The sequence below is a fragment of the Thalassophryne amazonica genome, chromosome 9 (genome assembly GCF_902500255.1).
Source record: "Thalassophryne amazonica chromosome 9, fThaAma1.1, whole genome shotgun sequence".
NCBI classification, from domain to species: Eukaryota; Metazoa; Chordata; class Actinopteri; order Batrachoidiformes; family Batrachoididae; genus Thalassophryne; species Thalassophryne amazonica.
In genome coordinates, this window is record NC_047111.1 from 64,006,610 (window position 1) to 64,022,834 (window position 16,225).

A 16,225-nucleotide genomic window follows, 5' to 3' on the forward strand; every position below is an offset into this window, starting at 1 on the left:
ACAGAGAAGTTTCAGAAGAAGTCGGTTTCAGCATTTTATCCGGATATTCCACTGTTAAAGGAGATTTTTTTAATGAAAGACGTGCGGACGGGTCCGCGCGTCGGGACGCAGCCGGCGCGGAGCGGCGGCACAGGAAAAACACCTCTGTGTTGATAACCATTTGTAAAATCCAGGCGGCTTTTGATGGCTTTCAGTGGAGTGAGTATATGAGAAATTGTTTAACAGCTGGACATGTTCCAACTTGTCCTTAAGGCTTTCAACAGAGGTGTTTTTCCTGTGGCGGAGCGTCGCGGCGGCTGCGAGCCGACGCGCGGACCCGTCCGCACGTCTTTCATTAAAAAAATCTCCTTTAACAGTGGAATATCCGGATAAAATGCTGAAACCGACTTCTTCTGAAACTTCTCTGTTCTCTCACGACGTCCTGGATCAATAGAGCCTGAAATGTGGAGGTTTTCAGCTTGAAACAGGCTGATGACGCCGCCTGAGAGCGCTGTGCGACGTCTCGCACTGTGGGAAGTCCTTAAAGCGACAGTGTCACCTCAAAATCTCTCATCAGCCGTTAAAATTTTCACTGAAAACCAGCTTAATTTTTCGAACCGTGTCCACTTCGATGTGTCTCACAGGTTTAGAAAAAATTTTGATCAAACAAAGCGCCAGTCTCTCAGCAACTTCTCAGACAAAGGAATTCCGACGAGGGGCTGGACGACTCCTCCCACAAGGAGTGCTCACAGGCGAATGACGTCACCGACAGGCGTGGAAAAACTCACGCATGCGCACGAGGGTTCAAGCATGTCTGACGTAAAAACATATGAATGAAATCCATATAGTTTTTGAAAAAAATAAAAAGGACCTATACTTTATGGACAGACCTCGTAAATCAGATCACCCTTTGAACTAAAGCTGAAAGTCTACACGACAAGAACCTGTTGTTTGGTTCATTTCAAGTTTGTTATGGTGGTTTATAGAGGCAAAATTACAACACGTGTCCAAACCAAATGCTAGTGGATGCATTTTAAAGGGACATGTCCAAACTTTTACAACGCTTACAAATTTTGAATGACAGAAAACTGAAAATGTAGAATGTACACCATAAGAAAGCTGAAATCTAGAATGTGCACCATATTCCACTTTTATAATACAACCCCAATTCCAATGAATTTGGGACGTGTAAAATGTAAATAAAAACAGAATACAATGATTTGCAAATCCTCTTCAACCTATATTCAATTGAATACAACACAAAACAAGATATGTAATGTTTAAACTGATAAACTTTATTGTTTTGTGCAAATATTTGCTCATTTTGAAATGGATGCCTGCAACACAGTTTAAAAAAGCTGGGACGGGGCAACAAAAGACTGGGAAAGTTGATAAATGCTCAAAGAACACCTGTTTGGAACATGTTTCAAAAAAGCTGGGACAGTGGCATGTTTACCATTGTGTTACATCACTTTTCCTTCTAACAACACTCAAACGTTTGGGAACTGAGGACACTAATTGTTGAAACTTTGTAGGTGGAATTCTTTCCCAGTCTTGCTTGATGTACGACATCAGTTGTTCAACAGTCCGGGGTCTCCGTTGTCATATTTTGCGCTTCATAATGCGCCACACATTTTCAATGGGTGACATGTGTGGCCTGCATGCAGGCCAGTCTAGTACCCGCACACTTTTACTATGATGCCACGCTGTTGTAATAAGTGCAGAATGTGGCTTAGCATTGTCTTGCTGAAATAAACAGGGACGTCCCTGAAAAAGATTTTGCTTGGATAGCAACATGCGTTGCTTCAAAACCTGGATGTACAATTCAGCATTGGTGGTGCCATTACAGATGTGTAAGTTGCCCATGCCATGGGCACGAACACACCCCCATACATCACAGATGCTGGCTTTTGAACTTTGTGCTGGGAACAACCTGGATGGTCCTCTTTGGACACGACGTCCATGATTTCCAAAAACAATTTGAAATGTGGACTCATCAGACCACAGCACACTTTTCCACTTTGCGTCTGTCCATTTCAAATGAGCTTGGGCCCAAAGAAGGCGGCTGTGTTTCTGGATGTTGTTGATGTATGGCTTTCACTTTGAATGGTAGAGTTTTAACTTGCACATGTAGATGCAGCGAAGAACTGTGTTAACTGACAATGGTTTTCTGAAGTGTTCCTGAGCCCACGCGGTAAGATCCTTTACACAATGATGTTGGTTTTTAATGCAGTGCTGCCTGAGGGATCAAAGGTCACGGGCATTCATTGTTGGTTTTCGGCCTTGCCGCTTACGTGCCAAAAGTTCTCCAGATTCTTGGAATCTTCTGATTATATTATGGACTGTAGATGACGGAATCCCTTAATTCCTTGCAATTGAACATTGAGAAATATTGTTCTTAAATGTTGGACTATTTTTTTATGCAGTTGTTCACAAAGTGGTTATCCTCCACAAGCAAAGCTCCATATTTGCTTGTGAACAGCTGAGGCTTTTGGGGATGCTCCTTTTATACCCAATCATGACACTCACAATTAGTGTCCTCAGTTCCCAAATCCTTATTGAGTGTTAGAAGGAAAGGTGATGTAACACAGGGGTAAACATACGACTGTCCCAGCTTTTTTGAAAAGTGTTGCAGGCCTCCATCTCAAAATGAACAAATGTTTGCACAAAAATAATAAAGTTTATCAGTTTGAACATTAAATATATTGTCTTTGTGGTGTTGTCATTTGAATATAGGTTGAAGAGGATTTGCGTCGGGACTCGACACACATTAGTGGAAATACCCTGGATCCGGTTCTCGCATGTGGTATTGCTGTCATGAATATTGACATCATGCCTCTTTCATCAGTGGTCTCTGATCACTCACTTACAGTGAGGAAAATAAGTATTTGAACACCCTGTGATTTTGCAAGTTCTCCAACTTAGAAATCATGGAGGGATCTAAAATTTCCATCTTAGGTGCACATCCACTGTGAGAGACATAATCTAAAAAAAAAATCCGGAAATTACAATGTATGATTTTTTTAATAATTTATTTGTATGTTACTGCTGCAAATAAGTATTTGAACACCTGTGAAAATCAATGTTAATATTTGGTACAGTAGCCTTTGTTTGCAATTACAGAGGTCAAATGTTTCCTGTAGTTCTTGACCAAGTTTTCACACACTGCAACATGGATTTTGGTCCACTCCTCCATACAGATCTTCTCCAAATCTTTCAGGTTTGGAGTTTCAGCTCCCTCCAAAGATTTTCTATTGAGTTCAGGTCTGGAGACTGGCCAGGCCACTCCAGGACCTTGAAATACTTCTTATGGAGCCCCTCCTTAGTTGCCCTGACTGTGTGTTTGGAGTCATTGTCATGCTGGAAGACCCAGCCATGACCCATCTTCAATGCTCTTACTAAGGGAAGGAGGTTTTTTTCCAAAATCTCACAATACATGACCCCATCCATCCTCCCTTCAATACGATGCAGTCGTCCTGTCCCCTTTGCAGAAGACACACCCACAGTATGATGTTTCCACCCCCATGCTTCACAGTTGGGATGGTTTTCTTGGGGTTGTTCTCATCCTCTAAACATGGTAAGTGGAGTTGATTCCAAAAAGCTCTATTCTGGTCTCATCTGACCACATGACCTTCTCCCATGCATCCTCTGGATCATCCAAATGGTCACTGGTGAACTTCAAACGGGCCTGGACATGTGCTGGCTTGAGCAGAGGGACCTTGCTGCCCTGCAGGATTTTAAACCATGACAGCATCATGTGTTACTAATGTAATCTTTGTGACTGTGGTCCCAGCTCTCTTCAGGTCATTGACCTTGTCCTCCTGTGTAGTTCTGAGCTTTCTCAGAATCATCCTTACCCCACAAAGTGAGATCTTGCATGGAATCCCAGACCGAGGGAGATTGACAGTCATCTTGTGTTTTTTTCACTTTCTAATAAATAATCATAACAGTTGTTGTCTTCTCACCAAGCTGCTTGCCTGTTGTCCTGTAGTCCATCCCAGCCTTGTGCAGGTCTACAGTTTTGTCCCTGGTGTCCTGACAGCTCTTTGGTCTTGGCTATGGTGGACAGGTTGGAGTGTGACTGAGTGTGTGAACAGGTGTCTTTTTTAAACAAGTGCAATTAATACAAGTAAAGAGTGCAGAATAAGAGGGCTACTTAAAGAAAAATGCACAGGTCTGTGTGAGCCAGAATTCTTGCTGGTTGGTAGGCGTTCAAATACTTATTTGCAGCAGTAACATACAAATAAATTATTAAAAAAAATCATACATTGTGATTTCTGGATTTTTTTTTTTTTTTTTTTTTTAGATTATGTCTCTCACAGTGGACATGCACCTGAGATGAAAATTTCAGACCCCTCCATGATTTGTAAGTGGGAGAACTTGCAAAATCGCAGGGTGTTCAAATACTTATTTTCCTCACTGTATTAAGTTTACAGTTTCGCTGCCGTGTTTAGTGGAACAACAACCTTATATATCACTATGGCGATGCGTCAACTCCTCAACTAAGACTGAACTTGAAGCTAGACTGCCCGATGTCTTAGCTTCACATTTGGCCAATACCCAATCAGTAGACAGCCTTTGGATAGTTTAAACTCAGTGCTTAAAACTACACTCGACATGATTGCGCCACCTGTGTTAAAACCGCGCTCCCCCAAATCACAGTCACCTTGGTTCAAAGATTACCCTGCGTGACCTCAAGCATAAGACAAGAGGTCTAGAACGGAAATGGCGTGGTTCAAAATTAGAATTATTCCACCTTGTGTGGCATGATGTTATCTTATACTATAAGCATGCATTATTGGCTACAAAGCGGACTTACTACTCTGATTTGATCAACAAAAACAAGCACAATTCAAAGTTCTTGTTCGACACGGTGGCAACATTTATTCATGGACAACCACCTGCAGTTCGCTCTCCTTTTACAGTACAAGATTTCCTGGCTTACTTTGAGAAGAAAATAGAAGACATTAGGTTAAACATATCCCAGCATGCCTTGACCCAGCCACTACACCCTGCTATTGAGGTAGGTGCAATTACTGAGGTATTACCTAGATTTACAGAATTTGATAGTATCTCACTAGGCATGGTGACGAAACGTCAACAAAAAGCACAACCTGTTTATTTGATCCTATACCAACAAAACTGTTTAAGGACCTGTGGCCCACTCTTGAGCCAACTGTGCTGGAAATTATTAATCTTTCTTTAACTTCTTGATCTGTTCCTAAATGTTTCAAATATGCAGTGATTAAATCATTACTTAAGAAACCTAATCTTGACCCTAGTGTATTGACAAACTATCGGCCGATATTAAATCTATCATTTTGCTCTAAAATTCTGGAAAAAGTGGTGTCACGGCAGCTCGTGGACTATCTTACTGAGAATAATCTCTTTGAGTCACTGCAGTCTGTTTTTAGAAATTATCATTCCACAGAGATGGGTCTCACTAAAGTGGTGAATGATCTTCTGCTTACAATGGATTTGGACACCACTACGGTTCTGGTGCTGTTAGATCTCAGTGCTGCATTTGATACCGTGGATCATCATATTGTACTTGATAGGGTGGAAAATCATTTTGGGATTACTGGGAGTGCCCCTGCATGACTGACGTCATACTTGACCAGTCATTCTCACTGTGTTTTGTACAGTAACACTACCTCTAACCTTAGTGACATGAAATTTGGGGTTCCACAGGGGTCCGTCTTAGGCCCCCTGCTTTTCTCCCTTTATATAGCACCCCTTGGGCACATATTACGGTGTATTGGGATTACCTTTCACTGCTATGCTGATGATACTCAGTTATACATGCCGATAACTGCTGGTAATCTCACTCGCATAAAATCCTTAGACTGCCTTGCATCAGTGAGAATTTGGATGTCTAGAAAGTTCCTACTTTTAAACTCTGATAAGACTGAAATGATGGTTTTTAGTCCAGTGAGACATAGGCATCAATTTGACCAGTTAACGCTCAGCCTAGGCTTGTGTGTTATACATCACACTGACAAAGTGAGGAACCCTGGGGTAATTTTTGATCCTGCATTGTCCTTTGACCTCCACATTAGAAATATTATGAGGACTGCTTTCTTCCACCTGTGAAATATAGCGAAGATTCGTCTCATCCTGTCTATGGCTGATGCCGAGACCCTGATCCATGCGTTTATCTCTTCTAGACTGGACGACTCCAATGTTCTATTTTCTGGTTTACCGCAGTCTAGCATTAGGGCTCTCCAACTGGTTCAAAATGCTGCAGCCAGACTTTTGACACGAAGCAGAAAGTTCAACCACATTACACCCATTTTGGCATCCCTTCACTGGCTTCCTGTCCCAGTGACTCGTCAGTTGTTCAGAGTCCATAGCACCGCACCTGCTCACTCAGGATGAGACTGGTCAGTTCTTTACACAGTCAACCCAAGTACAACATTCACGTTCATTGCAGGCGAGCTCTCCAGACAAGGCAAATGGGCTGCACGCAGAGTACACATCAACACCTCATCTTCCCCTTCAAGATGAAACCAGACACCTACGTGTAGACCTAGTACTTGGAAACTGTACCTCCAAGACTGTACCTCCAACTGTAGCTCCAAGACCCAAAGCAGTGGATAATCCAGCTAGTGCCAACCTCACCCACACAGCAGTGAGCAGAGTAACTACACATCAACCACAACCCACTATGACCACACCCCTAACCTCCAGAAATACCCATGGTTATCAAAGCATGTATGGAATAAGGCTCAGTAACCAGAGTTCACCGCATCACCCCATGTCCAGCCACATGCCTCAAAATGCTCATCATGACCAATCAAATATGAATGATATCATCAGATATCTTGCCCACCGCGAGCTGGTTACTACAGGTATGACCCAATTTAATGACCAGCCAGAGAGCTACAGAGCTTGGCAACAGTCTTTTCAGAACGCAGTGAGTGGACTCAATCTGACATTCAGTGAGGAGATGGATTTATTGGTGAAGTGGCTTGGCAAAGAGTCGGGAGAGCATGCAAAACGTATCAGGGCCGTCAATGCTAATCATCCCCAAAGAGGACTCTATGATATGGGACAGACTGGACGCATGCTATGGGGCCCCTGAAGTAATCGAAGAGGCTCTCTTTCAACACATCAGCAACTTTCCCAAAATTGGCTACAAAGATTATACAAAACTTCACGAGCTCACTGACCTCCTGATGGAGCTGCAGGCAGCCAAGGCAGACGGAACCCTTCCAGGCCTTCACTACCTTGATACAGCCAGAGGAATCAGCCCTCTGGTCCAGAAACTTCCCACTAGCCTGCAAAAGAAATGGCTGTCTCTTGGGTCTGACTATAAAGAACGCAATCGGGTCTCATTTCCTCCCTTTGAAGTTTTTGTGGACTTTATCTTCCATCAGGCTAAAATTAGGAACGACCCTAGCTTCAACTTCACTGGCCAAGCCGACACCCCAAAAGCAGACAAGATCTTTAAAATACTCAGACAAAAAGAAATCTCAGTCCACAAGACAGACGTCTCTTCTACAGAACACAGTGCTGGAGCTGAGAACCCAGATCGTCACTGCCCCATTCACAAAAGGCCCCACCTACTGCGGAAATGTCGGGCTTTCCGAGAGAAACCCATAGAGGAGAGGAAAGCATTTCTTAAAGAGCACAAGATCTGCTTTAAATGCTGCACATCTACAAAACACGTGGCTAGGGACTGCAAGTATATAGCCACATGCACTGAATGTAGGAGTGAGAAACACAACTCCGCCCTTCACCCTGGACCAGCTCCACAGGCCGAGGCGCCACTGCCCTCTACAAAGCATGGCGGGGAGCCAGCTTCTTCAGAAGTTGCAAGCAGCTGCACTACAGTCTGTGGTGGTGATCAGAGTGACAGATCATGCTCTAAAATCTTTCTGGTTAAAGTCTACCCCATTAATCGTCGTGCGAAAGCAACAAAGGTCTACGCGATCATTGATGAACACAGCAAGAGATCCTTGGCTTGGTCTGAGTTCTTCGACACATTCAGTATTCAAAGCCCTCCTGCTCCTTACTCTCTCCGTACCTGTTCAGGAGTGACATTGACCATGGGAAGGAGAGCTTCGGGTTATCAGATCGAATCTATGGATGGGAAAGTCAGTCTTCTACCAAGTCTGGCTGAATGCAACGACATCCCTAATAGGTCAGAGATTCCTACTCCCAGTGCTGCATCCAACCACCCTCACCTGAAATCAATTGCTCATCTCATCCCAGAACTTGAACAAAGTGCACCCATCATGCTTCTCCTAGGGCGAGACATCATCACAGCCCACAAGGTTCGCAAGCAGTTGAATGGCCCTCGAGATGCCCCCTATGCACAGAAACTCGACCTGGGATGGGTGATAGTTGGTAATGTCTGCTTGGGAGGTGTCCACAAGCCTGAGACCATGAACTCCCTTTATACCAAAACAACAGAGCAGAAACGTCCCTCCATCTTTGAACCTTGCCCAAACTTCCTGCAGGTGAAAGAGAGGAACAGTCAGTTTCAAAGCATCGCCCATCCTGAGCTACAGACAACAAGGAAACTTCTCTGCAGTGGAGAAGCAGAGCAGTTAGGCTCCACAGTGTTTCAGCAAACAAGGGATGATAAGGTGGCTTCATCCATTGACGACATCTCATTCATGAAAATCATGAAGGACAACTTAAAAAGAGACAAGGACAACAGCTGGGTAGCTCCGCTGCCATTCAAGTCACCAAGGCGTCGCCTCCCTGACAACAAAGTTCAGGCCTTAAATCTTTCATCACTGACTTTCATCACTGAGATGGAGCCTCGAAAGGAAACCAGTATTGAAACAGCATTTCCTCACATTCATGGAAAAGGTGTTTCAGAATAATCATGAAGTGGCACCTCCTCTGAAGGAAGTTGAAGAGCGCTGGTACTTGCCAACCTTTGGTGTGTATCACCCAAGGACGCCTGGAAGCATTCGTGTGGTGTCTGACTCAAGAGCTCAGTACGGAGGGGTCTCACTAAACAATGTCTTGCTGACCGGGCCCGACCTCAACAACAGCCTGCTTGGGGTAGTCCTCAGGTTCTGGAAGGAAGCTGTGGCAGTGACAGCGGACATCGAACAGATGTTCTACTGCTTCCTCGTCAGGGAAGAGGACCGCAACTTCCTGAGGTTCCTGTGGTTCCGGGACAACGACCCATCCAAAGACATCATTGAGTACCGTATGAGGGTCCATGTCTTTGGCAATAGCCCCTCCCCCGCAGTGGCCATCTACTGCCGTCGACAGAGTACAGAGGTCGGAGACCCTGATGTCAAACAGTTTGTCAATCGGGACTTTTACATGGACGATGGCTTGAAGTCCTTCCCTACAGTTGAAGCAGCAGTTGACCTGCTCAAGAGAACCCAAGACACCCTCTCTGGATCAAACTTGCGGCTACATAAAATCGCCTCAAACAAGAGAGAAGTAATGAAGGCCTTCCCGTCCCAAGATTATGCTAATGACTTTAAAGATCTAGATCTTGGTTCTGACACGCTTCCCATGCAGCGTAGTCTGGGCCTCAACTGGGACCTAATGTCCGACACCTTCATCTTTAAGTTAGGGGATGAAAAGAAACCCTTTACCTGCCGAGGCGTCCTGTCGACTGTAAACAGCATCTACGATCCTCTAGGGTTCATCGCCCCAGTCACCATTCAAGGAAAAGCTATCCTACGAGAACTAACAAAAGTCCACAGTGACTGGGACTCTCCCCTTCCACCAGAAATGGAAGAGACATGGGTCACATGGCGATCCTCTTTGGATGACCTTAGCAGTCTCCAGATACCTCACACCTATGCAGTCACCTCTCTCTCAGAAATGTCACGGCGAGAGGTATGTGTCTTTTGTGATGCCTCGACTAAGGCAATAGGTGCTGTAGCATATCTCAGACTAACAGATGCAGAGGGCACCATCCATGTGGGCTTTGTCATGGGAAAGGCTAAGCTAGCCCCCCTTCCTGAGCAGACAGTGCCAAGACTTGAGCTCTGTGCAGCAGTTCTTGCGGTGGAACTTGCTGAACTCATCTCCTCAGAGATGGACATGCAACTGGACGAGACTATCCTTTACAGCGACAGTAAAGTAGTACTAGGATACATTAAGAATGAGGGCAGACGCTTCTACGTGTATGTCAGCAACAGAGTTCTACGGATAAGGAGGTCATCTCGCCCCGAGCAGTGGCAACATGTGCCTACAGAATTGAATCCGGCAGATATCGCCACAAGGTTTGTCACTGCTGTACGTCAGATACCAGATACCGTCGTATGTCAGATACCAGCTGGCTGGGTGGACCTCCATTCCTGAAAGAGCCCCTTAAAATCGATCTTGGACAAGACACCTTCGAGCTGGTGAACCCTTCATCAGATCCAGACATCCGTCCCTTGGTCTCTACGATGAGCACAATAATGTCAAACAAACTACTCGGGTCGCAGCACTTCTCCAAGTTTTCAAGCTGGAAGACCTTGACCCAAGCAGTTGCTCACCTCACCCATGTTGCTCGTGTGTTCCAGAAGAATCCTGCAACCAAAGCCAGCAGCTGCAAAGGCTGGCATTACTGTCACACAATGATCTCCATAGATGAACTCTCACAGTCTGGAAGAACGATCATTCGCGCTGTTCAAGAGGAGACCTATGCGAAAGAGTACACCTGTCTGCAGAAGAAGGAAAATCTTCTTAAAGACAGCCCTCTCAAAGCCCTAGATCCCTTCATTGATGCTGATGGCCTTCTGAGAGTTGGAGGCTGGATCAGAGAAGCACAACTCTCACAAGAGGAGAAAACCTCTCTCATTATCCCTGGCAAACACCACATAGCAACCCTCTTGATCCGACATCACTATGAGAGAACTCAACATCAGGGACGACTGTTGACCGAGGACGCTGTACGCGCTGCTGAGTTCTGGATAGTTGGTGGCAAAAGGCGAGTGAGCAGTGTGATTCATGGGTGCGTCATATGCCGCAAACTACGTGGCACCCCTCAGACTCAAAAGATGGCCGATCTCCCAACAGACCGCCTCTCTACTGAACCTCCATTCACGAACGTTGGCAGAGATGTGTTTGGTCCATGGGCTGTGTCTTCACACTGCACGACGGGCGGCCTCGCTCAGAGTAAATGGTGGGCAGTGTTATTTACCTGCATGAGTGTGCGAGCTGTCCACATCGAAGTCATTGAGTCCCTAGACACCTTAAGCTTCATCAACGCCCTTAGGTGTTTCCTCGCTGTTAGGGGCCCTGTGAAGCTCATCTGTTCAGATTGAGGAACTAACTTCGTCAGCGTGTGTAAGGAGCTAAAGATCTCCTCAAACATTGATAACGCTTCAGTTGGAAAGTTTCTCTTGGACCAAGGATGTGCCTGGAAGTTCAATGTTCCACACGCCTACTATATGGGCGGCTCATGGGAGAGGATGATTGGAGTAGCACGAAGGATCCTGGATTCCATGTTCCTCCGGCTTGGAACTTCAAGACTCACCCACGAAGCCCTCACTACACTAATGGCAGAGGTCGCTGCCATCATCAACGCCAGACCTCTGATTCCACTATCTACTGACCCGGATGACCCCCTCATTCTTACCCCAGCGACTCTCCTCACTCAGAAGGTGAGTCTACCTTCAGGCCCAGTTGGAGACTGGATCAAAGACCTCCGCAAGACCCAGTGGCGCCAAGTCCAACATCTGGCCCAAACCTTTTGGGATAGATGGAAGAAACAGTATCTAGGCTTCACTACAACCCCGAAGGAAGTGGCAAGCTCCCACCCCAGACCTTCAGCCTGGGAGTGTCGTCCTCCTCAGAGATAATCAGCTCGTAAGAAATGAGTGGCCTCTTGGACTGATTACTCAAGTCTTCCCCAGCAAGGATGGTAAGGTACGTCAAGCCGAGGTCAAAGTCTTCAGGAAAGACGGGACTAAACTCTTCCAGAGTCCCATCTCTGAGATGGTCCTTCTCCTTGCCCCTGATAAGAAACAGTAAGGACTGTATAGACTTAGGGTGGTGACATTTGTTAATGCCAGACGGGGAGTGTCATGCCTCTGTTATTTAAGTTAATTAATTTAGTGTGTGTTTATTTCTAAGATAATTCAGCTGGTTCTGTTCAGTGAGCTGTTTCTTTAAGAAAGTCTGAGTAGGTCATGTGATGAGACTCAGGAAGAAAGCCAACTAGTGAACGCTGCTTCATTCACTCCTCCCGTGTTCCTAGCAAACTACTACTTACATCTTGTGCAGTTCGTGGCATCGTGGGTATGTAGCTTTCTTTTATGTTTAATAATGTCATGGTGGTTTATTTTGTGATAAGTTATGGTTTACAGTGTAAAAAATTTATGTTTGGCTGCATGCAGGTTAGCATTGAGTCATGCTTTTCATTTGTGGTCTTATGCTGCCATCTTGTGGCCATTTTGAGTAATTGTTTTTTGCCGTACGGATTACAACGGCACTTCAGGTGGAAGGCTGTTCTTTGGACAATAATTATATAGAGAGTTGTGACAGAGTGAAGCAGACTGTCAGAGTTACTTGATTATTATGTTTAATAAGTAAATCTATCTCTGTGTACTGATCTAAATTTAAAGGATCATTTAATTCATGTAATTTCTTTCTTGTATTTTTTTGTATTCCTCCAGTTTCACCCTTTCAATGGTCATTAAACCTGGGTACGAGAAGTCATCCTAGTGTCCAGAGTCGTGATAAGCGGAAGGTGTTGAGCTTACTGTCTTCGTGTACAGTGTGCATAAGGAAGAGAGGATACCAAGTTTGAAAAGCTCAATTAGTTAATAATTAATTGCAGTCCACAGCTATGATGGGTTGGCTGCATGGATGACCTCTAATTTCCTGCTTTTAAACTCAGATAAAACTGAAGTTATTGTACTTGGCCCCACAAATCTTAGAAACATGGTGTCTAACCAGATCCTTACTCTGGATGGCATTACCCTGACCTCTAGTAATACTGTGAGAAATCTTGGAGTCATTTTTGATCAGGATATGTCATTCAAAGCGCATATTAAACAAATATGTAGGACTGCTTTTTTGCATTTACGCAATATCTCTAAAATCAGAAAGGTCTTGTCTCAGAGTGATGCTGAAAAACTAATTCATGCATTTATTTCCTCTAGGCTGGACTATTGTAATTCATTATTATCAGGTTGTCCTAAAAGTTCCCTAAAAAGCCTTCAGTTAATTCAAAATGCTGCAGCTAGAGTACTGACGGGGACTAGAAGGAGAGAGCATATCTCACCCATACTGGCCTCTCTTCATTGGCTTCCTGTTAATTCTAGAATAGAATTTAAAATTCGTCTTCTTACTTATAAGGTTTTGAATAATCAGGTCCCATCTTATCTTAGGGACCTCGTAGTACCATATCACCCCAATAGAGCGCTTCGCTCTCAGACTGCAGGCTTACTTGTAGTTCCTAGGGTTTGTAAGAGTAGAATGGGAGGCAGAGCCTTCAGCTTTCAGGCTCCTCTCCTGTGGAACCAGCTCCCAATTCAGATCAGGGAGACAGACACCCTCTCTACTTTTAAGATTAGGCTTAAAACTTTCCTTTTTGCTAAAGCTTATAGTTAGGGCTGGATCAGGTGACCCTGAACCATCCCTTAGTTATGCTGCTATAGACGTAGACTGCTGGGGGGGTTCCCATGATGCACTGTTTCTTTCTCTTTTTGCTCTGTATGCACCACTCTGCATTTAATCATTAGTGATCGATCTCTGCTCCCCTCCACAGCATGTCTTTTTCCTGGTTCTCTCCCTCAGCCCCAACCAGTCCCAGCAGAAGACTGCCCCTCCCTGAGCCTGGTTCTGCTGGAGGTTTCTTCCTGTTAAAAGGGAGTTTTTCCTTCCCACTGTAGCCAAGTGCTTGCTCACAGGGGGTCGTTTTGACCGTTGGGGTTTTACATAATTATTGTATGGCCTTGCCTTACAATATAAAGCGCCTTGGGGCAACTGTTTGTTGTGATTTGGCGCTATATAAAAAAATTGATTGATTGAATTGATTGATTAGCATTATAGTCTCTGTAAAGACATTCACCCATTTCAACAACACATCAGGGTGGAGACTGGTGTGGTTCTGAAGCATCATTCTCATCAAGCATGCAATTGCTAGCTCATGACCCTCAATCCATCCATCTTAACCATAACATTTACCTTTCTGTGAACCCTAAACCCTTGCTAATATTTACTGTCTTTTCAGCAGGGTTTAAAAGCTCTGACTCTTCTGCTTCCCAGATGCTTCACTTTCTGCGCCAGCTCGTCACTAACTTTGTCCTCCACCTAATAGCAACATGCCGTCATTTGTATCAGATAAAAAACAACTGGAAACTGTTGGAGAAAAAACTCAAAAGAGCTGCAGATTTGGATAATTCTGTTTTTCACTGCAATTAACCCTATCATATTTAGTTATTTCTACAATACTGAATGGCTGAGCCTTGAAATCAACTGACAGTTATTTGACTCCACCTCTCCTACTTAATTCTAGTTCATTTCACTGGGGAGCTACTCACCCATCGGCCAGTTCTCATAGACATGTTTGGCAATGTCTGAAGCCGAATCATTTGGAGAGAACAGGAATTCTTTTGTCTTCCCACTGACTAAAATTAGCCGCAGATTTATCTGAAACACACACAAAGTCAAACATTATATTTTGTTACAAAAACATACATGAAATTAAGAATACACATGTTTTCTGTAACATTTAACTAAAATCAGGAAACACACAGGCTCACATTAAGTAATTTAATAAGAAACAGGCTTACAAAACCTGAGGACCGTCTTTCTGCAGGATTAACTCCCATCCAAACTTCCTCTTTGATTTTCTCCGATCCCCTCAACCGTTTCCTTTTCTCTGGGTCACACTTCTGCTACAATTTGTAACCCTCTGGCCTTCCCCACTCACAAGCCAGATGTTTTGCTGGGTGGGTGTGCACATTAAGTAGAATATTTTATATTTATTAGATCAAAACCCAAGTTTTATTTTCTTCTAGCTCAGTTTCTTATAATCAGTGGGCCCACTGCTTCAGCCAGCTGTATTTTTACTGACATTTATATTTTGTATTGCATTATTCTGGCTCATTTGCTAATTAAGCATACACTCTTAAAACTCTCTGGCAAGAAGGAACAAGCAAAGTTCACATTATTATTCACAACTTATCACATTAATTTCACCACAATTAACACTGGCTGACACCATGTTTAACAGCTCACAAAAATGCACAATTAGTTCATCTGGGAAGAAAACCAATGATTAAAGAAAATGCGATCTGCTTGCAATAGTTTATTCCTGATATTTTACCACCAGTATCCACCAATCAGAACTAAATAATAGGGTGGCAGTTTTGGGTAGAGAAAACATGGTTTTCTGTACCTACTGTGAGGTCAGAGGTAGAATAGAACCACTGAAGCTGTGAGAATTCAGCCTCTGTCTCAACAGTGTTTCAGTATGCCAGTATGGTCTCTGACATTTCAGTTTAAAATGTGCAAACTAACAATTCACACACAGAAACGCATACTTAGAGTGACTCTGCTCAGTCTAATCACACACAGGCACTGCCATGGCACTCCACACTGTTTTTATTATCTGCCTTAAAGGGGGTACCAGACCAAGTAAACTGGGGTAAAGTGTTGGACTCCCATGCAAAAAACTGAGGTTCAATTACTGCTGAAGCTGTTTGTGTGCTGGGACAAGGCATCTCCCAGTCCATACCACAGTAAATGCAATTAAAAAATATTTCTAGTCTGTTAGGTGATCTGTGCTATCATTTGATAAAAAAAACTGATTTAACACTGTATTGACGGTATTGCATAATCCATAGTGTGGTGCACTATCACATCAGGGATGACTATATGACACTCGTGTACCATCAGCTCCTATCAGTAGGCATTTTAAAAATCATCAAAAATAGTCCAAAGCCTCTGAGATGGTGCATCCTAAAATAAACCCCTTTTCAGGTTTCAAAGCAACAGCTTGTTTCAATCACTTTAAATGTTTCTGTGAAGGCTCTCAGTTGTCCAGGTGGTTTCCATAGTAGAGAAGCTTGAATCTTCGACTGGACTGGATTGCCCCCTTGAACACAAGCTCGGGGTGATCAGGACTCCAACACAGAGCCCTACAGGTGCCCACAACTACAGAGGGAAAGGCTAAAGAACAACATCATGTCCAAAAAGCCCTCACAGTATGTGGGTACTCACGATGGTCCCTGGATAAAGTGCAGAAGTCCCAAAGAACAAAGAGACCAGACAGACAGGAGACGGATCCAAGAAGAGAGCAAACAGAGCAATGTAGTGTATT

General features: G+C 44.1%; 1 protein-coding gene across 1 annotated transcript in view; it reads right to left on the bottom strand.

The window, feature by feature from the left end:
- ubl3a (ubiquitin-like 3a) overlaps positions 1-16,225 on the bottom strand; it is a 172,187-nt gene that overhangs the window by 28,966 nt on the left and 126,996 nt on the right. Inside the window, exon 2 of the mRNA XM_034178215.1 lies at positions 14,442-14,550. Coding sequence (XP_034034106.1) covers positions 14,442-14,550 — 109 coding nt within the window. The remainder of the gene's footprint in view (positions 1-14,441; positions 14,551-16,225) is intronic.